The sequence below is a fragment of the Salvia hispanica genome, chromosome 1 (assembly GCF_029641045.1).
Source record: "Salvia hispanica isolate PSC_SH4W2 chromosome 1, Shi_PSC_v1, whole genome shotgun sequence".
Classification (NCBI taxonomy): domain Eukaryota; kingdom Viridiplantae; phylum Streptophyta; class Magnoliopsida; order Lamiales; family Lamiaceae; genus Salvia; species Salvia hispanica.
In genome coordinates, this window is record NC_142692.1 from 31,833,258 (window position 1) to 31,860,747 (window position 27,490).

The window sequence follows — 27,490 nt, forward strand, 5'->3', positions numbered from 1 at the left end:
TGGAATGATAATTGTCACTTTATTCAAATGTCTCATAAGTACAAAAAAAATATTACCTGTAAAAGATAAATATTTAAAAGACATTTTATATTTACAAAATAGCTACTTTACTTCTTAAAATATTTGTAGAAATTATGATTGTGTTCTCTTTTTCGAAAATGTAATTCCGGTTATCTTTGCAACTTTTTAAAAAGGTGTAAATTTTTTAAGGATCTAATCATTTCTACAATCTCCATGAAAGATTTGGGCATAGTTTTGCATTTTTATAAGTAAACCGATTTTTTAAAATTAATTTTAATAGAGGTATACTGGTTTATTTACACATAAAATGAATAGTATTCCCTTATATTCATTATGTTCACATATAATGTTCATTCACCTAGATGAAATAGGCTACTCTAACCCATTAACTCATCTTTAGGTAGTGATTAATCTTCGAAGCTACACCTACATAAATAGCTACAATAATATAGGTTAATATAGTTTTTACTAAAATATTTGTGTGATTCATATCCATCCAAATAAGAAATACATGGCCATTCTTAATTAGGTAGCCAATTGAACCACTAGTATGTTTAATTGTGGTGTGGACCATACAATTGCAGCCGACCCATTTGAATTCGTTAGCCAATGAAAAAAATATACCTTTAATAAATTAATTACTAATATTCGTTACAAGAATTTCGACAGCCATTTATCTGATAATATAAAGTAACGAAATGACAACAATACCCCCAACACCCAACCAAATTTACAACAAACAAATCACACGCCTCGCACCGATACACAGAATTCATTCATCGAAAATCCGCGTCAAACTTTGAGGAGCTTCGCCGCTCTGATGACCGGATTCTCCTTCGCGATCGCGTCTCGGCCGGCTGCCTTGTAGTCGAAGCTGCAGTCGTGCCGATCTGAGTACCTGTGCTCCGAGCAGAACATGTGGCCGCACCTGCACCGGAAACCGACCAACCCGATCCGCTTCCTGCAGCCCGATCCGGAGCAGCGGGTGACCTCTTTCTCTCTAGGCCTCTTCACCGCTACTCGAATCTCCAGATCGGGCCTTTCCGGAGCCGCCGCGGATCCAGCTCTCCGGTCGGACGCCGCATCTGCGGTCTCCGGTAGCCTGGCGGCGGGGAGATGCGGCGGAGGAGCGGCGATCGTCTGAGGTGGACTGCATATCGGTAGATTTTCCGCGACCTTCAGCTCGGTTTCTTCCTTGTCTCTCTTATGCCCCATCTGCCTTTGTTTTTGTTGGATGAGAGATAGAGAGATAAGGAGGCGTTCCTTGGTTCGTAGATAGAGGCAGAAAAATTAGAGAAATGAGTGGAAAATGTTGAATTGGATTTTCGAAAGGGAAAAGGGGAAGTGAATTTGGAATGGTGGAGGAATGTGTGGGTTATATTTAGGATTTGGAATAAAATATGGGGCGAGTATTTTGAGGAGTTGGAATTTCGGAACGCGTTGATATGGGCGTCATGAGTTGATGTCATGTTAATGACATTATTGCCCTCTTCGCTTTTCTATTTTTCCTCTAAAATTATTACTTCAGAAAGAGGAACTTATAACTTTTTGTAGGAGTACTTAGTGCAAGATTTTAGGAGACGTAATTTTACGTTTTTAGTGAGAAAAAAATAGTTATATTTATATTAATGTGTGAGGATTTTTTTTTACAAATGAATTATAATATTTTTTTTTTGTGTAACAAATTAAAAGGAAATGTTTTAAATTATTATGGAACAAAGGGAGTAGAACATTATAGTCGGTGCAATAGCAATCCTCACTCACAATAAATGAGGAACGAAAAATAGAAATGAATCAAAACAGACAAATTCAAAATGGGAATTTTCAAACGTTTGTAGGCCGACAAGAGGATCGATCGATTCCAACTTTTTAAAAGTTTAATCATATAGTATTAATTGTTTCATTTCAGTTATATTAATGATCCGGAAAAAGGTAATTTATAACTAATAGTATCGGACATAATAAAGAACGTGGTAGTAGAAATTTATAGTCGGTGCGGTAGCGATCCTCGCTCATAATAAATAGGGGACGAAAATAGAAATAAATCACAACGGACAAATATAAAGGGACAGGGTGTTTGTAGGCCGACAAGAGAATTGATCGATCCCAACTTTTTTGAAAATTTAATCATAATCTTTTCATTGTAGTTTAATTTTATTTAGATAATATGTAATCTTAAAAAAAATCTCCAATCATAGAAAAGTATCCAAATCTTCTTTGGCTCTTTTGTTGCTAGTTATAAGGCCACTGACAATCATTTAGTACAATTTTACACCAAATTCAAACTCATTTTAGAGTATATGTCGCACCAAAAAGTAGTTTTACTCCAATCATTCTACGTTCAATTCAAATTGTACACCATTTTTTAGTATATGTCTCACAAAATTTTTGCAATAGCATCGTACCATATTTGGTGGTGTTCAATAGAAAGACACAAAAATGAGTTTCAATTTGGTGTATGTTTGAAGAAGTTTTATACACCAAAAATGAGTTTTAGTGTGTAGTTCGAGATTGTCAATAACCTCAATTTTTTCATGTTTTTTATTTATCATACACACTGGTGGCAAAAGGAGAAACGATATCACCTTACATATAAAAAATAAATAAAAACATCATAAATACTTATATGTATGAATAAAAAATGAATCAGAAATATCTGAACTTGAAATCCTTAAAACAACACAACTCATGTTGCAGTTTGGAATTGACTGTCCAATTCTAAATAAATCGGAACAGTTACCAGTCTGACAAGTAAAATAACGGTTTCAATTTTGAATCAATTCCGGTTCCAATTTTGAAATGGCAGTTTTTGTGTTTTTGGGTGACTCTTTTCCTAAATTTTTTAATTGTTTTCCATTTTTTGGGGACAATTTTGGAATTTTTCTTTCGCTCTTTTCATTTTGGCCCAAAACCGACCATTAATTGTTGGTTGCTATTCAAAAACTTGAATTGAAATTAAATTGATAAAACTGTTGTGCGGTTCTAATAAGCCTATGAGAGGCAATACAGTCCGGATCGCCTAATGCATTCCCTAATCCATTTCCTACGCCACCCCTCACAAATATATTATATTATAGTGGGGTCCACTCTCATGTATGTGAGGGGTGGAGTAGGAAATGAATTAGGGAATGCATTAGGTGATCCAGATTGGAGGCAATAACAATTTTAAAACTCAAACCATTATATCCGAGATAAAACAATCGTAGCAGGCCTAGCTAATTAAAACCTTGAGATAGATTGATACACCTAATCAATAGCCTATTTTTTCATTTTTTTCCCCATTTTAGCCATTTCCTTCACATGTATATCCATTTTCCTCGAGAAATGTGTAAAAAAATAAAAGCATTTCTTCCTTGCCATCTTTCCTGGAAATGACCAGGTTATAATTAATTTCTTCAAATCTTTCCTGATTTTTTTTCCTCTATACAATTGCCCACATAATAAATATATTTCGTCGTGTTAATTCAGCATACATGTATTCATCGTTAAACAATTATTTAGATACATGTCTAATGATTCAAGACAATGATTGTTTATATTTATATTTTTATATGTATGTTGTGAATGAAAAAAATAATCCTTCCGATTTGGTTTATATGAATATTGATCAGGGAATGTTGCATGCCTTTTTGAAATAAAGGCTATAGCAATGAGTTGTTTTCCATGCTTCTCATGTCAAAGGAGAGCATCAAAGAGGTCTAATGAAAAGAGAAAAGGAGCAGTCCCCCCTTCCAATCCCCATCAAGACCCCTCTCCACAACCACGCTCTAATTCTTGCACACAACACCCATGCAATGGTAAATTTCATTATCATTTTAATTTCTACATAAGAAATGAAAAAATATTGTTCCCTTTGTTATGGATATCTCTCACAAAAATTGCATGTTTTGTTATGTATTTAATTCAAATGTTGCCAATTATTTTTCAAGATCAATGTCGATGCAACTGGTATTATGATTATTACCACCAGATTAAGTTCATACATGTAGCGATTATGTAAAAAGCTTCATTTGGAGATCAGTTATTCAATTAACTAAACGGTGACTAGAAAATTGATTTTACAGTTCATTTGCCCACTTTTTAGGAAAATTCATTTGATTATAGCCACTACAAGTTCATTAGGTATATTCATATACACCCTTCGTTCCATAGTAGTGTTTTCGGCATATAATTTAAAAAAAATGTGTTAAGTGCGCTAAGTAAAAGAAGAATAAAGTAAAAAATGAAAAATGTTGAGAGGTGAAGATAAAATAAAGTAAGAAAGAATAAAGTAAATGAGAAAAAATGTGTTGATTTTTACTAAAAAAGGAAATGACTCCATTACTATGAAACATACCAAAATGGCAAAATGACTCATTACTATGGAACGAAGGGAGTAATATATATGCATGTAGGAATTTTATCTAGAATGTGACTCGTTGGAAGTAGCACCATTTGCTAAAATTTGTCTATTCTTTTAATGCATTTACCCCGCCAAACTTGGGTTTGTTACGCATACGAGTATTTTTTGTTTGAACCCTCGTAGGTAACTAATGAAATGCTTATAACATCTCCATTCATCCGAACAAGTGATTTTATATACTTCTTGACTATAAAAACTATCGCAATTTATTAAATTTGGCAACCGAGTTTTGCATGAACTATATATCCAACTAAGAATCCGATCTCTTAATGAGTCTAAAGTAAAGCATCATTAAAGTTTTGATGCTAAGTATTTCAAATGATGGTGGAGTGTTTCTAATTATATTCATTTATGTGTATATATAGAAAATCCAAGAAAGACAGCAGAAACAACAACTAACAAGGCAACAAACAAAGAAGGAGGAGACAACAACAATATTGCAGCTCAAACTTTCACTTTTAGGGAGTTGGCCGCAGCCACAAAGAATTTCAGGCAAGAATATCTGCTCGGTGAAGGTGGATTTGGTCGTGTTTACAAAGGTCGTCTCCACAAAACAGACCAGGTGATTTAATTTACTACCCTCTTATGAGAAATCTGCATGCATTTGTGATTATTTTTAGGGTTAAATCACTCATAAGATTTGATCCTTTTTAGTTCAGCTAGTGGCAGTTAAGCAACTTGATCGCAATGGGCTGCAAGGGAACCGAGAGTTTCTTGTAGAGGTTCTAATGTTGAGCCTTCTACACCACCAAAATTTGGTGAACCTAATCGGTTATTGTGCCGATGGTGAACAGAGGCTCTTGGTCTATGAACATATGCAATTGGGATCTCTCGAAGACCATTTACTTGGTACACCTATACATATCTCTTGAATTGTAAATGCATATTAAATTTGAAGTCAGTTACCAACAATCTGTGACGAAATTAGGGGGGACCAGAGGTGGTTGGGGGCCTAATATTACCTTAAGGTCGGTTGAGAAAACACCATGGTCTCCCTTCACGATCCATATTTTTTTTTTTTAAAGAAACGTCAAATGACGACTCGTGATTTAACAAAAAATTGTGTTTTTTTAACTTGCTTGAAATTTTAAAACAAAAACATTTAAGTGTAATTATTTATTTAGATCTAGATAGTACAAAGTGGTGAATTAATTTTTCACATGACCAGTTCTTTATATTCAACCACTCATTGAATTTTATTCAATCCTATAAACTCATGAATTGGTTTGATTGTTATGAAAAAGTAATTAATAAGGAATTTAAGTTTTTTTCCCAATAGGGTATCACCCAGATCAATATAGCAAGGAAAAAAAAATAGATACTACTCTAAGTTCTACAATTAGAGTATTACATTTACCCTTCCTAAGTTATGTTTTGAATCGACTACTATTAATATATAATCTCATTTGGGTGAAGATATATCGCCCAAGCGGTCTCCACTACCTTGGTTTACAAGGATGAAGATCGCGTTACATGCTGCCAAAGGTCTGGAGTATTTGCACGACAAGGCAAACCCTCCAGTGATCTACCGTGACTTGAAGTCATCTAACATCTTGCTCGACAAGGACTACAACGCTAAGCTGTCTGACTTTGGACTAGCCAAGCTTGGGCCTGTTGGAGACAAATGCCATGTTTCTACAAGGGTCATGGGAACGTACGGCTATTGCGCTCCTGAGTATCAACGCACCGGCCAACTCACTGTAAAATCGGACGTATATAGTTTCGGCGTTGTCCTTTTGGAACTAATCACAGGAAAAAGAGCTATTGACAATAGAAGAAGCCCTGACCAACAAAATCTTGTGACATGGGTAAGTAAGTGCACCTTATAATTGTTTTAGATCATTTATAAGGTACACTAAAACCTAAAGTGTAATATACAATTAGCTTCAATGGTACTTACAAAACCAGTCTCATTTGTTTGGTTTTGAGTAAAATATACCTATTTTGGGTTTATACTAAAACAAACCCAAATCACTTTTTCAATTTTTTCGAGTAAAAAGAAAGACAATGGATAGAGAATATTCTTAAATTTGAGTTTAGTGTAAATGGTTAGAGCAAAATCACTATTTGCAATAACATTTACACTTAAATGAGTTTGAGTTTAGTGTAAATGGTTAGAGATGCTCTTAAATCCTAAACTGTAAACCTACAAATCTAGTTACTGATAGATGTTTTTATAATAACTCTTGCGATGATAAGGCTGAACCCATTTTCATGGAGCCGAGTAGATTCTCGGAGCTGGCAGATCCTATGCTTAGAGGCGACTTCCCGAAGAAGAGCTTCAACCAGGCGGTTGCGATATCAGCCATGTGTCTTCAAGAAGATACGACGGTTCGACCTTTGATTAGTGATGTAGTGACTGCGCTTAGTTGCCTTCCGTTGCAAGGGGATGCGGGGTACTCCCGCCCCATATCCCCACCCTCACCCCGCTTGAGTGATGCAACAACATCGCGGGAACGAGATAAAGCAGTTGCGGAAGCCATAGCTTGGGGCTCAAAGTCTAGGCATAAATAATTGCCAAAACTAGGCTAATGTGTATATTATAACACTTGTCGGAACTTTAAAACATTGGTGTGTATATATTCAGCGTGTCATATTTGAAATTTACTTAATATTCCTTTTAATGTGATAATGAGAAATGTTATAACTAAACTTCGTAGGTCAACATCACTACTCTTGTTAAGTTCGTGTTGATATTACTTGCTTTGCTTTATATATATAACACTTTTAATTTTATAAATTACAAAAAGTTAAATATTGATTCATTCTTTTATTGATTTATTTGTAATTATAGTAAAAATAAATAAATCACGTTTTCGATTTTTATGTAATTTAATAAATTAATGATGTCATTAATAAATTTTGTTTATAATCAAAATAAATGTGTATAAGCATAATAATAATGACAACGTGAACTAAACAATGATTGCACTCATGGTTGTATAAAATGGGTAACACCCCTATATAAATATAAATTACAAATTTATTACGATAGATAAAAGTAGAATAAAAATTAAAAAATTACACTAGCAAATATGAGTCTAATACTCCAGGTTGCCACATTGGCAATATCTTTAAAAGGAGTCATTTGTTACATCCCCTTCTATCTCGTTGCTCATTTTATGCAGCCCATCTCATTATTTTTAATACTACAAATCATAATTTAACAAATAAAATTATTTAGTTTAATATAATATACCACCTAAAACCATACTAAAGAAATTTTGGAACTTGTAGGCAAATCACCCCTCTTTTAATTTCACTTTGTTGATGCTTATATACTTTACAGATTCACATCATTTTCTTCCTTCAAATGGTCGTTGCGATAAAATTTATATTTACCCACAAAATCCGTACGGAATGAAAATAAATAAATGAAAAAACAGTAATCTAAAATTTGCAAAAACACCCAAATCAGAAAGACTGAAACCCTCTCTTTCATTGCTTCGAAGCTCGACGGACTTCACCCACCAACTCATCTGATCACCGGGCTGTAGCCCTTCCCCGCGGAATCATCAATCCATCACGGGTTTAAGATCACCCGGGAGTTGATGCTCACGGCTGTAGGTTCTTTTTCGTGTCTTTAAATCATAACACTTTTTTTCTTAGGCAAAACAATAATTCGCCTACAGTTGCTGAGTCATTCTCGAGCTCTTCTAAGGCATGCATTTCCAGCTATCTTCTTGCTGGTAATCTGGATGCCTCCTTGATTTCTTATTCTGGAAATCTGGAGTGACAATATTATACACACACATATGTACTATGCAATTTCGTTTAGTTGGATTTTGGAACCCTCGAACCCAAATTGTTCGGTAGTTTAGTACAATATATTTAGAGCAGGTTTTAATTGTTTTTTACTCAACACTAAGAGTTTTTTAGTGGGTTTACATTGTGTATTGGGATATCAGGTGAGATGGCTAATCCTCAGAACGTGGAGCTGGAAGCAGCCAAGTTTCTGCATAAACTCATCCAGGAGTCTAAGGATGAGCCTTCGAAACTGGCTACAAAGCTCTATGTGGTGTGTCATAATTTTCCTGAATCATATTGTTACTTTTGTTTCGTTCTCTATGCCTATGTGATTGATTCACATGGGCGATATATGTTGGTCAAACAGATTTTGCAGCACATGAGGTCTAGTGGGAAAGAAAATTCCATGCCTTATCAAGTCATATCGAGGTAAGATGCCCAATATACTGTAAATGACCGACTAATTTAGCCTTTTATGTCGCTATCTTTAATTGCTTATTTGCTCATGTTATATGCTTGAGACTGATACCTATAACATTTTTTTGAGTAAAGGCACCTACCAATACCATACAGTTACATGATTACATGTTTAGAGTGCAAATTTATAGATTATATTGGGCCAAGGTTGAGCCCAGGCCCAATAGTGCATGTTGGAATAGTTTTAAGTTTTAACCATCAATAGGCGATCCTAGGGCGTGTTGGAATAGTTTTAACCAGCAATCTGCATGCAACATAAACGGTCAAAACGTCCTCACAATATCATTAGTTTTGAAAGTAGTAATAATTTAGTTTGTGATTCCTTGTTAGTATGTAGTAGAACATATCTAAACTATCATATTATTTCATGTTATGTTGCTTTTGATGATATTCTGGCATTTGTTTTTCTCTCAGTAGGTATCTTCTTTTTGCTTAGATATTTCACTCTTCTTTCTGTCTGCAATCTATGTAGGGCAATGGAAACTGTTATCAAAGAACACAATATTGATATTGAAACTTTAATGTCTTCGCGCCTGCCTCTGGCTGCTGGAGCTCAAGATGGAGATACTGGATCACAACAATTAGCTGGTAAAATATTTATGTTTATCGCAACTCCAAAGGCATGCACTTTATAGCATCAGAAGTACAAATTAATATATATAAGAAGTTGTGAACTATTAACTACTAGGTAATAAAATGTATAATTGATATAATTTCTCAAATTTATGATTGCTATATGTTACTGCAGGATCTTCTCAGCGGGCTGGGACTGCTAAAGACTCTAAACCTGGGAATGAGATTGAGACACCGGAGACATATGCATTAACTAGGACACCTAGTGGTCCAGTAAGTGGTGGGCAAGATGTGTATCAAGGTTCTACAGCTCATATAGGTGGTTAGTGTTCATCTATAAATTTTGGTTTTTCTTGAGTCTTTAGACCAATGACGTGGATTTTATTTACCCTGATCAATCCTCACTTTTGAGCAAATAGAGCATGTAGTCCATTAAACTGATACAAGGTCTATCAAACCTAACACAAGTTGTTTTTTATATCAAATTATGGCAACATTTAGTCTAGAAGGTGATAGGTTTCCCTAAGACTGAGATTTGAGCTGTTTGCTTATCTGCTCAAGGATTTATCGGTATTTTTTTTCTTAACATGTGGCACATGGAAGGAACTTGTTCTTGATTTGGTATTTCTTATAGCTTATGCCCTTCCAAGTGTGTTTTTTTTCTGCAGATTACCAAGTTTGTAGCAGTACTTTCCCTATGATGAATATCTTAATTTTAACTTGGGAGCAAATTTTAGGTGTTGGTGTCAAGGTTCATGGGGTTCCTCCTGGTGTTCCGGGCTCTTATTTAACAGCAGACTCAACAAATAGGATGGAGTTTGCTAACACTTCCTTTGATGGTCAGAGCCTTGCTGCCAAGATGTCCAAGGACAGAAGTGTGGAAGCCTTTGGTGACCATTCTACTGGAAAAATAGCTGCTGGTGGATCTAGTCTAGTGACAAATGCAAATATGGTATTGCTGCCCTGCAAAATTGGAGATATTCAAAATTTTACTGTATAAAACAACCTTTCATGCGCTAGTTTCATTGCAGGCTGTATCAGTTTTATTTAGTTGTTTGACCTTGTCTTGGCAGAGTTCTTTTCAGGGGAGTATAGCAGAGCAAAACATGTCCAGAAATGCTGGTTCCAGGGATACTGGGAAATCTCCAGTTCCTCAGACTTCCAATGCAGGCCTGCCATTTAAGGAACAGCAATTAAAACAACTCAGAGCGCAGTGCCTTGTTTTTTTGGCTTTTAGGTTGTGAATGCTTGCTAGAAATACTATGACATGTTTTTATAGTAAGAACTCTACCTTTTCTTTTCTAAGAACTGTTGCTTACATGTTCAGAAATGGATTGATGCCGAAGAAACTTCATCTTGAAATTGCTCTTGGAGACATATATTCTAAAGAAGGTCTGTAGTATGCTTAATTTTAACTTTTTATTTAAGTATTTCTTTTATTGCGTTTAATAATATCATGGTGTTTTGCAGATGGGACCCGCAGAGATCTCCTTGACCAGAAAGGGAAGGAGCAGCTAGTTCATGACACAAGCGCTGTTCTAGAAGCCCCAAGGTCGATTGAAAGGCCAGATAGAAGCAACTCTAACCCCCCTCACTTGGATTCTAATTCAACAAAAGAATCTGATGCTGTGAAGTTTCCGGATGAAAGATTTAACCAACCTGTTGTTCCAGTTGAAAATGAACAGGATGGCAATTGTTCAGTGTCAAGAGGGAAAACAGATATTGAAATTACAAGAGAGGATGCTATAAAATCACATGCATCACATGATTCAAGTATAAGGGAAATCCATACCCCTTCTGAACAATCAATGCTCGAGGATAGTGGTCCATCTGTAGATGGTTTTGCTAACGATATTACCAATGCATCAGTGCCTACCACTTTTTTTACTAGTGATGGGGTGCTACAAAGACCAGAAGATAGTGCTAGTCTTGCACAGAATTCGATGGATTGCAATAATCCAGGGAAGTCTTACTCTGACAAGAAGTATTCAAGTTTACTGTTAAAGGACAAGTGGAAGCCTGCCTCAGGAATGAGTGGCCAAAACTACCCTGCCATGGCAGTTAAGGATTCCAATGTAACTGTTAGAAACTTTTATCAAGGTTAGTAAATAAGCAATCTCATTCATTCATGAAGAAGCTAATATGTGTGTGTGTGTGTGTGTGTGTGTATATTCTCCCTCCGTCCGCGAATAGGAGTCATGTTTTTCCATTTTAGTCCGTCCGCGAATAGAACTCCCGGTTCACTTTACCATAAATGGTAGTAATAGGGTCCCACCTTCCACTAACTCATTCCACTCACATTTCATTTAAAACCAATATACACAAGTGGGACCTCTATTCCACTAACTTTTTTCCACCCACTTTTCTTAACATTTCTTAAAACCTGTGCCGCCAAGAAATGGGACTCCTAATGGTGGACAGAGGGAGTATATATCATTTGAAGTGGGAGAGTCACTGTGCTATATTTTAATGATAAGCTAACTGTTGAATGATTATTCTGGTGCACTGAATCACAATTGCTCATTTACATTGCCAGAGACAGACCAGGAAGAGGGTTATCCTTCAAAGTCTACGAACAGGCAACCTTCACCGAAGTATACAACTGTAGAAAAATGGATCATGGGCCGGCAGAAAAGGAAAGTCTTTGCTGAGCACAACTGGGCTAAAAAACAGCAAAAGACATCACAAAAAATAAGTGGTTGTTCTGATAGGCTAAAGGTTAGCATTATTACTAGACGTTCAGGCTAAAGTTCAGAATTCACAGTCATATGCCACACTGATCATTTTGTTAGCTGTCTGTTTATTGGACGTTTAATATCTCGAGACAGTTAAAAATTGTATCTTACAAATATTCTGAAACATTTTCTTGATGGAAAAAGGATTTGAAAAATTCCTGCTTGTGGCGTATCAGCTTCATATCCCCTTTAAGTGTTTGCGTTCTATCAAATTCTCCATTGTTATTAATATTTCCCTGATAAAATGGTACATAAGATCACAATAATCTTATTTTTGTGCTGGATCATAGAATATTATTGGCTCTTTAAGTTCTGTAACATCGTAATCATTAGTAGGTCTGTCAGTGGATTTGTGGAGCCGAAGGTACTAAAAGTTCTTAACTTATAGTATGTAGCAGTTTAACCTTTTGTCAAATTGATCCTTGACTTGTACACTGATAACTGACATAGTTTACTTTGTTTGAGGAAATTGTGCATCTCTCCCTCTATGCATGCGTGTGTTTTTCCAATTTTCTGATTTTTCTGCGAAGGGGCTGATAACTCTCTGATCCTTAGTTAATAATGGTGCAAAGTGTGCTTATTGCGCATATGCATTCCTCATTGTGTTGTGTAAACATTGACTTAATGCATTGTAGAAAGTTAATATACTAATTAAACAAACTTGAACAATGAGCTCATAACGGTGGAAAGCGTGCTTATTGCACCTACGCATTTATGCTGCAGGACGCCGTGAGCTCTTCTGAAGATATTTCTGCGAAGACGAAAAGTGTAATTGAATTAAAAAAGCTTCAGTTGCTAGAATTGCAGCGACGTCTTCGGAGGTAATCTTAGTCTGTCTATGCTTGCCCTATATAAAATATTCATTTATTTTTTCTTCGCTTTCGTCTTTTGTCTCACCTCATACAAGCAGAGATGAGCTTCATCCAATTTGCTAAATCCAACTATTTTGGTTCAATTTTTGTGCACTAGCCATTTGATATAATATCTTCATTGACTCTATAGCCGCACACTTGGCCATTTGATATTATGTCTGGTTATGACGGTTGATAACTTTTTCGTGCAGCGACATCTTGAATGATTTTTTTAAACCAATAGCAAGTGAAATGGATAGATTGAAATCAATTAAGAAGCACAGGATTGGAAGGAGATCAAAACAATTTGAAAGATATGAGCAGAAAATGAAAGAGGAGCGACATAGGAGAATTAAGGAAAGGCAGAAGGAATTCTTTAGTGAGATTGAAGTTCACAGGTAGATTTGTTCTATGCAGTGTCTTATCTGGGTTGTTTATTTCTGCTAAAATCTAGTTACCTTTATCTGATCCTTCTATTTACATTCAGAGAAAGACTAGAAAATGGTTTTAAAGTAAAGAGAGAGTGCTGTAAAGGATTCAATAGGTATGTAAGAGAGTTCCACAAGAGGAAGGAAAGATTTCATCGTGAGAAGATAGACAGAATCCAGCGTGAAAAGATTAATTTATTGAAAATTAACGACGTTGAAGGATATCTTCGCATGGTTCAGGTGCTTTGTGGTCCTAAACGCTATTGGCCTCTTTGACACTGAATTTCATCTGTAATCTTTCTTATCTATGAAATGTTGTAATATGCTGTAGGATGCAAAATCTGATCGAGTTAATAAACTGCTAAAAGAGACTGAGAAATATCTGCAAAAACTTGGGTCCAAATTGAAGGATGCTAAGGTAATGGCCGGACAGTTTGGGACTGATATTGAGGCAAGTAAGGGTGGTACCATTGAGGAGAGTGAAGATGTTGAGAATGAAGATGAAAAGGACCAGGCCAAGGTTTCCTTTGTTCTTCAATTGCACATTATTTCATTCCACTGTTCTCCTATCATTCTTTGAAAAAGTTTGATTAGACCTCACCATACTTTTGCTTACCTTTTTCATTGGCCTTTTGTCTACAGCACTATTTGGAAAGCAATGAGAAATACTACACGATGGCACATAGGTAATGTGGATATCTTAACTTAATAGATAGCTTTATGTTTAACATTTAGTTTTAAGTAGATCCAACATCTAGATAAATTTATTTTCTTTTGTTTTTTCCCTAGTTACATTGTATTGTGATTTACATATCTGCACCAGTACTGTTTTAAATGCATTTAATATGTACCACTCAATTAGATTGTCCAGGTTTAGTTTCCACTCACTTCCAATATATCTAGGTCTTATAATTTTTTCTTTTATTGTTGATGCTGATTCTTATTTTAAATTGTGATTATTTTTTTACAGTGTGAAAGAGCACATTACTGACCAGCCAACCGGGTTGATTGGGGGAAAACTAAGGGAGTGAGTCCATTTATTCACTCTGTCTTATCTTTCAATTTTCTGGTTTTTTATTTATTTTTATTTTTATTTTTTGTTTGAGCTCTGATTCCAATTTTTTATTGCTTCCACCTTGTCAGTGGCGATTTAGAAGCACAAAGTTCTGTGATTTTCTTCCTAAATATTCTGGTTTGTGTTTCCTTGTAAGGTACCAAATGAATGGGCTTAGATGGCTGGTTTCTCTTTATAATAACCATTTGAATGGCATACTAGCAGATGAAATGGGCTTGGGAAAAACGGTTCAGGTTTGACATATGCTTGATTATATGAAATTATAATCCCCGCACACCTACCATACCTTTTCTTTTCTACCTCCTTAGTTGGAGGAACAATTTTGAAATGCATAAAATCCACTTTGCAGGTCATATCTCTTATTTGCTACTTAATGGAAAATAAGAATGACAGAGGACCTTTTCTAGTAGTTGTGCCATCTTCTGTGCTACCTGGATGGGAGTCCGAGATCACTACCTGGGCTCCTAGTATCCACAAAATTGTTTATTGTGGCCCCCCTGAGGAACGTCGGAGGCTATTTAAGTAAGCTTTATAAAATCATTGGATAATCTCGTCGCTTCTCTATTTCCGATTTAGCTTCAGCTGTTCATATGTGACTTTTTCATTGCAGGGAACAAATTGTTCATCAAAAATTTAATGTTCTTCTGACAACATATGAATATTTGATGAACAAACATGATCGTCCAAAATTGAGTAAAATACAGTGGCATTATATTATTATTGATGAAGGTCATCGCATTAAGAATGCTTCCTGCAAGTTAAATGCTGATTTGAAACATTATCGCAGCAATCACAGAATACTTTTGACTGGAACTCCCTTGCAGGTTTTATATTTGCTAATTCATCAGCTTATGATCTATGCATGTTTTCTATTTAGATGTTCAACACTCACACCTTTATTTGGTCTGTTCTATGATATATTTACTCTTTCTGGTTGCGCTTGCAGAATAATCTTGAAGAACTCTGGGCATTGCTTAATTTCTTGTTACCAAACATCTTTAACTCATCTGAAGATTTTTCTCAATGGTTTAATAAGCCATTTGAGAGTAATGGTGACAGTACCACAGATGAAGTAAGTAAACTAAAATGTCATGCGCTACTATGTTTTTTTGGTGCTTCATTATTCTTCAGATTTTTCTCATATAAATATCAAACACAACTAGGCCTTACTTTCTGAAGAGGAGAATCTTTTGATAATAAATCGTCTTCACCAAGTTCTGCGGCCATTTGTACTTCGAAGATTAAAACACAAGGTACCGGCTGATGTCTCATTATATGGTTCAAGATAACTTCTGTGCATTAGCACTGAATCATATACTGCTTCAGTATGGCTCATTCTTTAAATATGCGCATAGCAATTGTTCTGAACAGGAGAATCACCCCAAAGACTTGCTGCTGGAGTTCTGTTTGAGATTTAAATATGAATTTATAATGTTAATCAGATTTGTTTTGCTGTCATGGGTGAAGACAGATAGTCTGCTAATTGTTCAGTTCAAAAGCCATTCAGCATTGGCATCTGCTAACCTGAAATCTTTTGCATCAGTAGCTGGTTCTAGATCAGATGACGATTCTTTATTTCTGTTTCTGAATTCTTCCCTTCTTTGTTTAACTTTGTGAAACAGAGAAAAACATATTTTCAATTGCCGATTACTTCTGCTATATACCATTTATTTTGTCACTTAAAGTGTAGAACTTCATGGAAGTACCCTGTGACATGCTTTCAAAGCTTGTTGGCTTGTCTTAATTCACTTGGAACTTATGACCTGGACAGGTGGAGAATGAATTGCCTGAGAAGATTGAAAGACTAATTAGATGCGAGGCTTCTGCATATCAGAAGTTATTGATGAAGAGAGTTGAAGAAAATCTTGGTGCCATTGGAACTTCAAAGGTAGGTTTATTATTTTAGAATTTATTGTCTTCATTGTATACAGACATGCATATGCAGTTGATTTTCTCTGTTTTGGTATGCACTTATTCATATGTTATGTAATGATGAACATATGTAGTTGCATGCAGACACTTAGGTGAGCAACCACAATTGTCAATATGTATGCACTGTGGTGTTATGTCCACTCCGCTCGTTAAAATTCTGGAAAAAAAAATATAATGTATGCGTGGAGTGATGATTCATATTTTTTATTCCTTGATCTCACAACATCATCAGGCTCGCTCTGTGCACAACTCTGTGATGGAGCTACGGAATATATGCAACCACCCATATCTTAGCCAACTTCATGTGGAGGAGGTACTCTCTCTTTCTTCAACTGTAGCTATGAACTTGATACATTTGGTTAATGAGTAAGATGCGTGTTTGTGGTGATTTTCTTAAAATTTTGTATTTGTTTCTTGAACTAGATAAAATTTTCCATCCAACTTTCATTTATTTTTGTGTATTCTTGAATGCAGTTTGCACACAGTGCTTTAATCTACCAAAGTTCTTTTGTTGTCTCGATTAGGTTCATGACCTCGTTCCAAAGCATTACCTTCCAAACATTATCAGACTTTGTGGGAAACTTGAGATGTTGGATAGGTTATTACCTAAACTAAAGGCAACTGATCACAGAGTAAGTTGTGTTCACAAAGTTTTCTACTATATTTTTTTTCGATATTACATTTGTGTTCATTCCTTTAGTAATTTTACTTTAGGATCTTGGATTCTTTGTTATTTTTTTCTTAAAAAATATGCTACTAATCTTCCCCCCTATTTTCTTTACCGTGTCTGTTTTTTTGCATCACGTGGATGCAATTGGAAGATGTTAAGATAAGCTCATTGAAATACGAATACCCCTCATCTTCATATTTAAGAATGTATGAGCTAAAAGTTGCTTTATAATATTACTCCACCATTGGATGTCTTTTGTTTTCAGGTTCTTTTTTTTTCGACAATGACTAGACTACTTGATGTTATGGAGGACTATCTTACCTGGAAACAGTATAAATACCTTCGATTGGATGGACATACATCTGGTGGTGATCGGGGTGGCCTCATCGAGAAGTTCAATAATCCTAGCTCTCCGTACTTTATATTTTTACTCAGGTAGTTACAGCCCCTAAGGATTCTGTTTGAGTTACATGCTTACATGCATTCTTACTTTGGTTTTAGTAGCGATGCACTCCCCAGACATATTGACTGAAATGGTTTTGGGGAATTATTATTGCATTCCTTTATAAATGAAATAATTCAGGCTTTTATATTTACACAGAGAAATGGAAGGTATATATATATTAAAATGGAGAAATAATATAATTGTTCAAAAATTGCTGTAGCAATGAATTATAATTAAGAATATTTATATAAAAGTAACTAATACTATACAGAAATTGATTGTTGATTACCTTGTTCTTGTTTACCAACTAAGTTGAGTCACTTCTTTTTTGCACTCGTTTTGAAAAAAATCGTAATAAATAGTTAAACTGGATATATAGTAAAGTAAAAGCGAGAATAATGTAGACAAGAGTCTTATCTCCATGATTGTCACTTTTACTTTACAATATATCCACTTTAACTATTTATTAAGATTTTTTCAAAACGAGTGTAAAAAAGAAGTGGCTTAACTTAGTTGGGACGGAGGGAGTACAATTTAACTTTGAATGACAACATATAATGAAAAATTTATGAATTCACTTTGAGATCAATTCATTGTTTATAACTACCAAATTCAGAAAGTAATCCTGGGCAGAAAAATGTTACTACTACTTATGGAAAGTATAATATAAATATAGATTGTCTGTGTATGATGCTTGATGATTGCCAAATTTGTGTTGGCTTGGTTCTCTTGAATAAAGCAAGGAGTTTCTGGTAATGACAGATTGAAGTAAAATGAGATATTTTCTCATGCTGTTAACTATGTAATATTAGGCAGTTTCAACGCTATTTCAGGTAAGGTTCCATCTTACTAGGAAAGATGGCTACTGCAATAATACTGTTCAAGATTGAGAGGGCTTTATTCTTGCACAAAAAGTTACTTTCTTCAATAAGCTGGCTCTGTTATTTGTTTTTACTATCTCTCTATCCACACACTGATCTACTACAATATGTCGTTTAGTATCCGAGCTGGAGGAGTTGGTGTGAATCTCCAAGCTGCTGATACAGTCATTATCTTTGATACAGATTGGAATCCCCAGGTTATATCTAATGCCGTTCTCCTCAGTACTTCATTAATGTCACTTTGAGTTCAAAATAAAGTCTGATTCTATTTTGTTTGTGTTTGTTCAGGTGGATTTGCAAGCACAGGCCAGGGCTCATAGGATTGGGCAAAAGAAAGAAGTTCTTGTTCTTCGTTTAGAAACTGTAAATACTTTATTCCCTGAACTTGATTAACTTGTTGGATTTTTTTTCTGTTAATGAGAACATAATTGCTGTATTTTGAATTAATAAAGATTATTTTTCACTGAATTAGAAATTTAAATTGTTTTGCATATATACTGAGTATAATTTCTTATGATTAAACTTCCAATCTATAATAATAACCTATATTTTCATACTCTCCATATAATGGTTGTATTGCAATTAATATATTGATTCTTTACTTGATAGAATATTTCAATGTGGTAATCTCACATTCTCACTTGATTCCAGCTATAGTGTTTACTTTTCTCTTCAATTAATATTTCCCTTGATACTTAGAACTATTAGATTAAGCTACAATTTCAATATCTGCTTTATAAAAGCTGAACACAAATCATTTTTTTGTGTACTAGACCAGCAATCTGACTGCTCCACGAGTTGATGGCTTTAAACACTACAATTATTTACTGCAGAAGTCTTGAATACTGTAATAATACACTCCTAGATTAATCTGCTCTTTGAGATAAAATGACACTCATATAGTCTCTTCGGCATTAGTTTTCTTCTTTGTTTCTTACTTAGTGTAGGTGCTGTTTTTGCTACATGTCTGATTCAACTGTGGAGCTCCTATAAATATTTTGAATGCTATTTATTATGGACTTTATCTACTTCCATTTTGTGTGTAGCAAGATTAAATTTATGCTAAGTATCTCACACTTCCTAGGACCATTCTTTCTAAAACTTGCTGGAATGAGAACATATAATCGGGGACCAACAAACTAGAAAAACAGCTATTTATATCAATACCATATTAAACCAAAAACATTTGAACTTAAAGGCCACCTCGGAGACTGAGGCATTGTATTGTGTCTTATATCTTTTCTGTAGTAACACCCGTGAGCGTGATATCTATATATCGTAGTTTTGAAGCAATGGCGGATAGGTAGATAATTGTTAGTTACTATCCAAATTTTTTTGGAGGCATTGGATCAGAGGGTAATGATTTTTTTTGTGCAATGGACGTCTCACATTTATTTTTATGTATGCCTTTTGTTTGAACATAATTATGATTGTGTTGAATGTTTTTCCTATAATGCTTAAATCTGAATTAGGTCCAAACTGTGGAGGAGCAAGTTAGAGCTTCAGCTGAGCACAAACTTGGGGTTGCGAATCAGAGTATAACTGCTGGATTTTTTGACAATAATACGAGGTATGCTGAAGTACATGGTAAAACAAATGACTTCGATTTGACACTTGTATTTGATATTAGTCAGTTATAATCTAAACAATATAATATAGTGCGGAGGATCGAAGGGAATACTTAGAGTCTCTCTTGCGGGAGTGCAAGAAAGAGGAAGTTGCACCTGTTCTGGATGATGATTCCCTTAATGACATTATAGCGCGCAGGTATAATTTGTTACAATAATAATAAGTGTGGTTTTCAGAATCTCCCTGCCTTTTTTTTCTTAACTTTTCTTTTGCGGGAGTTTCTTTTGCTGCTCCGATGTTTTGCGGGAGTTTCTTTTGCTGTTCTGATGTTTTGTATTACCAACTTTTCTTCAGTGAAGAAGAAATTGATATCTTTGAATCGGTTGATAAACAGAGGCGTGCAGATGAAATGGTATGTGCAAATCCTAGAAATGATGTGCTGTAATTCTAGTTGTTTGGATAAGAAGGTACTGTCTATTTATTTAAGATATAAATAATTTTTGCAGGTTGTTTGGCAAAATTTGTGTGGTGTGAAAGGGTCAGATAAAAGCAAGCTTATACCTCAATTGCCTTCTCGGCTCATAACAGACGATGACTTAAAATCATTTTATGAAGTGATGAAGATCTCTGAAACAACAACTCCTGTTGTATTACCTGATTCAGGGATGAAGAGGAAAAGTGGATATCTTGGAGGTCTTGATACCCATCAGTATGGAAGAGGCAAACGTGCTAGAGAGGTCTGTTTACAGCACAATCTCATAAACATATGTCCTTGCTTGTATACAGTTATTGTTCTGATATATGTTGATTGTGCAATGCATAAATTTGACCTGACACCATATATTCAAGACTTAAGTTGTGATGGTTTACTTTTTGCTTTATTAGGTTCGTTCGTATGAAGAGCAATGGACTGAAGAAGAATTTGAAAGACTGTGTCAGGTTGAATCTCCAAATTCTCCCTCAATGAAGGAAGAAGTTACTAGAAAGACAATGGCAGTCACTACAAACAGTGCAGTCGTAGTCAAGGGTGAGATGCAGGCACCGGCTGTCCCTCAACTTCCTCCACTTCATTCGCTTCCTCAACATCCAACTGTGGAGCCTCTGGCCGTACAGAACAAAGAGGCTACACCACCATCTAAAAGAGGGCGTGGCAGGCCAAAAAGAGTGGTGGAAGTTTCTCCACCAGTTACTTCTCCTGGACTATTGGGACCTGTGAAACCTGAAGAAATTTCCAAAGTTGAAAATATGCCTGTAGAACCTGGTCCTGATTCTATAGTCTGCACTACTGATGTTGGAAGTATCACTGGGAGCTCAAAAGAGTTGAAGTTGCCTGCTACTCTGAACTCCGGGCCACCTCTTCCCCCTTCTCTCATTCCTGCTTCACCCCCATCATCTGGGCGAGGTAGAGGACGTGGTCGGAAGTCACAGACAGGTGGAGAAGCTCCTGCTCCCAGACGCCGAGGCAAAAGACAGACCACAGCATTACAAACTGCTCAAGCATCTTCATTGCCAGTTGTTACTGATAATCCATATGTTGAAATAAAAGGAGAACTTGCCCCAAGCTCTGCTATCACTACCAGTACCTCTGTCTCTGTCACTAGCATTACAAAAGAAGTGGGCTCTGAACCGGATTCCGTGTCACCTTCTCCAGTGGTTCCATCAGTTTCTGGTCCAAGCAATTCAGATGTGGAGCCCCATAAAGAAGTTACACCTAATTCTTTAATGGCTTCTGATAACACTTTTACTGGCTCCGTCGCCGTAGCTAGTGTAAATCAGGCAGATCCAGACATTGTGCGCACTTCAAATCCTGAAACTACACCTCCCCCACAGCCTATTAGCGCTTCTCTCTCTGTAACAACACTGGGTAGAGGTAGAGGGCGGGGACGGGGACGAGGGAGAGGGCAGAATGCTCCAAGTCGCGAAGAGGCACCGCAACGAAGGCGAAGGAGGCAGGAGCCCATAGCATCCACTGTTTCTGGTGCATTAACTAGTCAGGACTCAGAGTCATGTGAACCTCAACCGAAAAGAACTCGGGCTTCTGTTGGACGGAAAGACACCGTACGGCGTGAGAAGGTTCAGGAAGTGACTAATGCAAGTCAATTTGCTGAACAGGGTATTCAAGATTCTCTGGCCGAACGAGTTACTAAGGGTAGGTAACTCTTTATTAGCTTCAAATGACTGTCATATATTACAACTAGCCTAACTTTAATATGTCTAGTACGGAGTATATCATAAGTTTTGGAAGGGGGAAAAGATGGTGAGCAATGAAAGGGGGATTCAGTTACCTGTTTTAATCTTAATAAGGTGGAGCTTAGTAGCACTAGCATTTGATAGAGTAGGATACTGTTCGTATTTATTGTTCATTCTAGGAGTATTTAGTTATTCTCATTTGTAGTCGACTAGGTAATTACTCTCTGGCATGTATAGCATGTAAGTTGAATTCTAATCACAAAGTTATTGTCTAATATGTCTTGTTCTCTACTGTATGGAGTAACTTTTTATAGAGTCCTGAATTAAAATATACGCATTTTCATAAATGTGTAATCTACAGAGCTATACAGCTAAAATATCTCAATCCATTTGCAAAGGGTGTATGTTTTTCTGGTGATTGTAAATTATACTCTTTCTGTAGATCTACTGTTTGATTACCTACTTCTGCATTTCACTGATGGATAAATGATTGTGACTAAAGATATTTCTGCTTATGCTGCTTTAGATACAGAGATTGGTCCAGGCAAGTTACAAAACCCTCCTAAGGAACAAGACGCAAATGAAAAACCAAGTGAGGGTCACGGGAATGATGTCCTTGCTTCAAAATCTAACCCATCTGATGATTTAACATCAATTTCGATGCCTGATCCAACAGCTGGAGCGCCTAGTTCTCTGGTTCCCAAGTCTGCAGAGGACAATGCAGAATCTTCTAGTAAAGAACTTGATTCAACAGCTGCAGCTCCTAGTTCTCTGGTTCCCAAGTCTGCAGAGGACAATGTAGAATCTTGTAGAAAAGAACTTGATATTAAGGAGCCCTGTGGGGATGATATTTCTATTGTCTCAGTTCTTGTGCCACCACCAACCGATATTAATTGTGGAACATCTGTAGGGTCCCAATCCTTAGTAGGTGCAAATATCAACTCTCCTGTGATTGACAAAGATGAATCTGGAAAAGTTGTAGAGGATGAACATGAAACCAATATTACTGATGAATTACCGGGAAAAGTTCTAGTGAATGAACATGATACCAATGCTTCCGATGAAGTATCTGGAAAATTTCCCGTGAATGAATGTGAAACCAGTATTCCTGAAGTAGGCGCAAATGTCAACTCTCCTGTGCCTGACAAAGATAAATCTGGTAAAGTTCTAGAGGATGAACATGAAACCAATATTACTGATGAAGTACCAGGAAAAGTTGTATTGAATGAACATGAAACCAATACTGCTGATGAAGTATCTGGAGAAGTTGTCGTGAATGAATGTGAAACCAGTACTCCTGATGAAGTGGGCGCAAATGTCAACTCTCATGTGACTGACAAAGATGAATCTGGAAAGGTTGTAGAGGATGAACATGAAACCAATATTACTGATGAAGTACCAGGACAAGTTGTAGTGAATGAACATGAAACCAATATTACTGATGAAGTATCTGGAAAAGTTGTAGTGAATGAATTTGAAACCAGTACTGTTGAAGTACCTGTTTCTACCGCTGCTGAATTTCATGTGGATCATTCCGCTATAACGGCTATGGAAACAGTCTGCACTGAACCAAACTCGGCCTCACCTTCCGCTATGCTATCGTCAGAACAAGGAATCACAGTGAGCTCCTTAATGGCTTCTACTCATGCTTCAACTGATCCAATGGCTGTTGCAAGTTCTGACCAACCGGCTCCTGACATTTTGTCCATGTCGAGTGTCCAAGCTACGGAGGAAGATATTTCAGAGCCTTCTGCAGGGCAAGTTCCAGAGGGTAGGCTTCTTATTCTTTAAGGACATAAAAAATGTTAAATGTATGATTTTCTGGTGATTGTAAATTGTGCTCTTACATGGGATGTTCTGTTTGATTACCTACTTCTCCATACACTGATGGATAAATATTTGATGCTAAATTTATTTCTGCAGGCGCTACTTTAGATACAGAGATTGGTGCAGCCAAGTTACAAAACCCTCCTCAGGAGCAAGATGCAAATTTTAAACCAAGTAACGATCACAGGAATGAAGTAATTGCTTCAACATCTAACATATCTGATAATTTTCCACCACTTTTGATGCACGATCCAGCAGATGGAGCGTGTAGTTCTCTGGTTCCCAAGTCTGCTGAGGAAAATGTAGAATCTTGTGGTAAAGAACTTGATATTAAGGAGCCTTGTGAAGATGGCTCTGCTGTCTCAGTTCTCGTGTTACCACAGAGCTATATTAATTGTGCAACATCTGGAGGGTCACAATCCTTGGTAGACACAAATTGTAACTCTGCTGTGATTGACAAAGATCAAGGCTTGCATAGTGGTGCTCCTGCGGCTGCTACTGCAACATCTGGATCAATGTCTCTTGGTGATGGGATTGACAAGTTGTATCCTGCATGTCAAAGCAAAGATGATAGAATTTTTAGTCCTACCAATAACCCTAACTTGGATGAATTTCCTGCATCAGATAATATATCAAAAGGACCAGCTGATTATAATCCCACAGATTCAATTTCTGAGCTACCTAATCATACAGATGCTCTGGTACAATCTGAATATACCCAGTCTTTGCCTGTATCTGATAGCAACTCCATCAACACAGCCGAATGCCAACATTTACAAAATGCAGAGATTCAGCTTGCATCAGTTGTTGGTCCTGATGAAGTACCAGAAGAAGACTCTGGAAAGTCAAATTCAATTTCTGGGATAATGAAAAGCACAGAAGATGAATCTGGAAAAGGTATAGTGGATGAACATGGAACCAGTACTCCTGATGAAATACCAGGAAAAGTTGTAGTGAATGAACATGACACTGGTACTCCCGATGAAGTACCTGGAGAAGTTGTAATAAATGAACATGAAACTAGTCCTCCTGATGAAGTACCTGCTGTTTCTACCTCTGACTTTCATGTGGATCATTCTGCTATCACGGCAATAGAAGAAGTCCGCACTGAACCAGACTCAGAAAAAGGAATCCTGATGAGCTCCTTAACGTCTTCTGCTCATGCTTCAACCAATCCAATGGATGTGGCAAGTTTTGATCAACTAGCTCCTGTCACGTTGTGCATGTCGAGTGCCCGAGCTACTGAAGAAGATATTTCAGAGCCTTCTGCCGGGCAAGTTCCCGAGGGTAGGCTTCTTATTCTTTAAGGAATTAAAATCTTAAATGCTAATGAATTCCTTATACTGTGGCATTCTGGCATAAAACAATTGTGGCACACTTTTTAACTCTTGATATTGTTAGCATGTAATAATTTCCCTTTCCAAAATGCTAGCATCTGAATGGTCTGTGTGAAAAGGAAAGTATCATACAGAATATTGGATTTTCCTGGTGGATTATTAACTAGGCCTCTGTCTTGTCTCGTATCTTAAGTTGTCTGTATAATCAAAGATTTATATCTATTGTATGGATGCAGGCCGTGTTAAAGATGCAGACATTGATGTGACAAAGCTAGAGGATCCAATTCAGGAAAAAGAGACAGTGGAAAAAGATGGTAAGGCGTGCCTATAATTGAAGTTTTTCCTAGACAAACGAATAAATGAAGTTATTGCTTCAAAATATGCCCTTTAATACAGAATATTGCATTTTCCTTGTGGATTATTAACTAGGCCTCTGTCTTGTCACATATCTTAATTTGTCTGCCTAATCGAAGTTGTACATCTAACGTATGGATGCAGGCCGTGCCAAAGATGCAGGCATTGATGTGGCGAAGCTAGAGGATCCAATTCAGGAAAAAGATACAGTGGATGGTAAGCGTGCGTATAAGTGAAGTTTTTCCTAGACAGAAGAATAAATGAAGTTGTTGCTTCGAAAAATGCCCTTTGATACAGACTTGCACTTTCCTGGTGGATTATTAACTAGGCCTCTGTCTTGTCTCATAACTTAAGTTGCCTGCCTAATTGAAGTTGCATATCTAACGTATAGATTCAGGCCATGCCATCGATGCAGACATTGATGTGGCGAAGCTAGAGGGTCCAATTCAGGAAAAAGATACAGTGGAAAAAGATGGTGTGGATGCAGGCCATGCCAACGATGCAGGCATTGATGTGGCGAAGCTAGAGGATCCAATTCAGGAAAAAGATACAATGGAAAAAGATGGTGGGGATGCAGGCCATCCCAGCGATGCAGGCCATGCCAACGATGCAGGCATTGATGTGGCGAAGCTAGAGGATCCAATTCAGGAAAAAGATACAATGGAAAAAGATGGTGGGGATGCAGGCCATCCCAGCGATGCAGGCATTGATGTGGCGAAGCTAGAGGATCCAATTCAGGAAAAAGATACAGTGGAAAAAGATGTTGTGGATGCAGGCAATGCCAACGATGCAGGCATTGATGTGGCAAAGCTAGAGGATCCAATTCAGGAAAAAGATACAGTGGAAAAAGCTGGTATGGATGCAGGCCATGCCAACGATGCAGGCATTGATGTGGCGAAGCTAGAGGATCCAATCCAGGAAAAAGATACAATGGAAATAGATGGTGGGGATGCAGGCCATGCCAACGATGCAGACATTGATGTGGCGAAGCTAGAGGGTCCAATTCAGGAAAAAGATGGTGTGGATGCAGGCCATGCCAACAATGCAGGCATTGATGTGGCGAAGCTAGAAGGCCCAATTCAGGAAAAAGAAACAGTGGAAAAAGATGGTGTGGATGCAGGCCATGCCAACGATGCAGGCATTGATGTGGCGAAGCTAGAGGATCCAATTCAGGAAAAAACAGTGGATGGTAAGGCGTACGTATAAGTGAAGTTTTTCCTAGACAGATGAATAAATGAAGTTATTACTTTGAAATAAGCCCTTTAATACTTTGCTTTAAGTTTCGACTTTAGATGCTGCAGTTAGTGGTTTTCAAGTGTTGGAATCTATCTGCAGGAAAATGTGAAGAGCCTGGAATTGGAACCCAACATGATGATGGGGATCATTGTGGAGTTAGTCCTTCGGTTTCAACTGTGCTTTCTCAAAGTGATGACAACAATCATGGAACAGCTGAGGATTCAGAATGCCGGCCAGAAACGCATAACGACTCTGATGACTTGGAAGAAAACCGGAGTACTGCTGAAGCTGCAGAAATATTCGCACCAACATCACTTCCTGCAGTGAGTGACCAGTTTGATTCTCCCAGCGGAAATGAAGATGCCAATATAACTTCTAGTGAGAAAAACCCCTAATATGTGTTGTAGAAGCATTTTAATGTACAAGTTTGAATACATATCTTTGACCCTAATTCTCCCTATATATATGTTAGGTGTCGTTTGTATTATGCATATTTACTCAATGGAATAGTAAATCTATGGTTGTTGCTGGAATCATTCTCACCTCAATCTTAATATGGGCTACATTCGAGAGGAAGACTCTCAATGGAAATAGACATAACGCCAATTTCACTCTATATATCAATCGACCATACCAATCACCCTTATACCACTGGAATTTATTTCGGTTTTATAAATTTGTCTTTCAACCAAGGTTTTCCATAGTATGAAATTATTATTATTTGAACGGGTTTGCAGTTT

At 36.8% G+C, this 27,490-nt stretch overlaps 2 protein-coding genes and 1 pseudogene across 7 annotated transcripts; 2 read left to right on the forward strand and 1 right to left on the reverse strand.

The window, feature by feature from the left end:
- Positions 1-631: 631 nt before the first annotated feature.
- On the reverse strand, positions 632-1,420 carry LOC125223137 (zinc finger A20 and AN1 domain-containing stress-associated protein 5 pseudogene; annotated as a pseudogene).
- Positions 1,421-3,612: 2,192 nt separating this feature from the next.
- LOC125223133 (putative serine/threonine-protein kinase PBL26) lies at positions 3,613-7,035 on the forward strand. The gene is made up of 5 exons (XM_048126135.2): positions 3,613-3,818; positions 4,789-4,985; positions 5,083-5,272; positions 5,840-6,231; positions 6,623-7,035. The coding sequence occupies exons 1-5, from the start codon at positions 3,671-3,673 to the stop codon at positions 6,935-6,937; spliced, it is 1,242 nt and encodes a 413-aa protein (XP_047982092.2). The 5' UTR covers positions 3,613-3,670; the 3' UTR covers positions 6,938-7,035.
- A 782-nt stretch (positions 7,036-7,817) lies between these two features.
- On the forward strand, positions 7,818-27,283 carry SYD (P-loop containing nucleoside triphosphate hydrolases superfamily protein). Of its 6 annotated transcripts, none has more exons than XM_048126125.2 (38): positions 7,818-7,986; positions 8,332-8,441; positions 8,538-8,599; positions 9,120-9,235; positions 9,396-9,542; positions 9,958-10,172; positions 10,294-10,457; positions 10,548-10,612; positions 10,691-11,320; positions 11,757-11,938; positions 12,679-12,776; positions 13,019-13,204; positions 13,294-13,474; positions 13,566-13,754; positions 13,877-13,920; positions 14,205-14,261; positions 14,446-14,542; positions 14,659-14,831; positions 14,920-15,133; positions 15,256-15,381; positions 15,473-15,562; positions 16,081-16,197; positions 16,474-16,554; positions 16,766-16,873; positions 17,177-17,346; positions 18,356-18,434; positions 18,526-18,600; positions 19,710-19,807; positions 19,897-20,004; positions 20,161-20,218; positions 20,313-20,543; positions 20,692-21,955; positions 22,523-23,767; positions 23,920-25,110; positions 25,397-25,474; positions 25,659-25,730; positions 25,912-26,703; positions 26,850-27,283. In XM_048126125.2, exons 2-38 carry the CDS (start codon positions 8,337-8,339, stop codon positions 27,143-27,145), a joined length of 9,204 nt encoding a protein of 3,067 aa, XP_047982082.2. In that variant the 5' UTR covers positions 7,818-7,986; positions 8,332-8,336; the 3' UTR covers positions 27,146-27,283. The 6 variants fall into 6 exon arrangements, with proteins under 6 accessions (XP_047982082.2, XP_088918862.1, XP_047982079.2 ...); XM_089062736.1 differs by having other exon boundaries at positions 7,819-7,986; positions 8,303-8,441; positions 25,906-26,703; XM_048126122.2 differs by having other exon boundaries at positions 7,819-7,986; positions 25,906-26,703.
- Positions 27,284-27,490: the final 207 nt, after the last annotated feature.

Bases quoted from the DNA above. Each gene is read 5' to 3' on its own strand.
- LOC125223133 (XM_048126135.2), top strand. From the start codon at position 3,671: ATGAGTTGTTTTCCATGCTTCTCATGTCAAAGGAGAGCATCAAAGAGG. The intron at 4,986-5,082 runs GTGATTTAATTT...TTTTTAGTTCAG, and splicing joins GTCTCCACAAAACAGACCAG to CTAGTGGCAGTTAAGCAACT. The intron at 6,232-6,622 runs GTAAGTAAGTGC...TGCGATGATAAG, and splicing joins AACAAAATCTTGTGACATGG to GCTGAACCCATTTTCATGGA.
- SYD (XM_089062736.1), top strand. From the start codon at position 8,337: ATGGCTAATCCTCAGAACGTGGAGCTGGAAGCAGCCAAGTTTCTGCAT. The intron at 17,347-18,355 runs GTAGTTACAGCC...TATGTCGTTTAG, and splicing joins TACTTTATATTTTTACTCAG to TATCCGAGCTGGAGGAGTTG. The intron at 20,219-20,312 runs GTATGTGCAAAT...TAATTTTTGCAG, and splicing joins AGAGGCGTGCAGATGAAATG to GTTGTTTGGCAAAATTTGTG.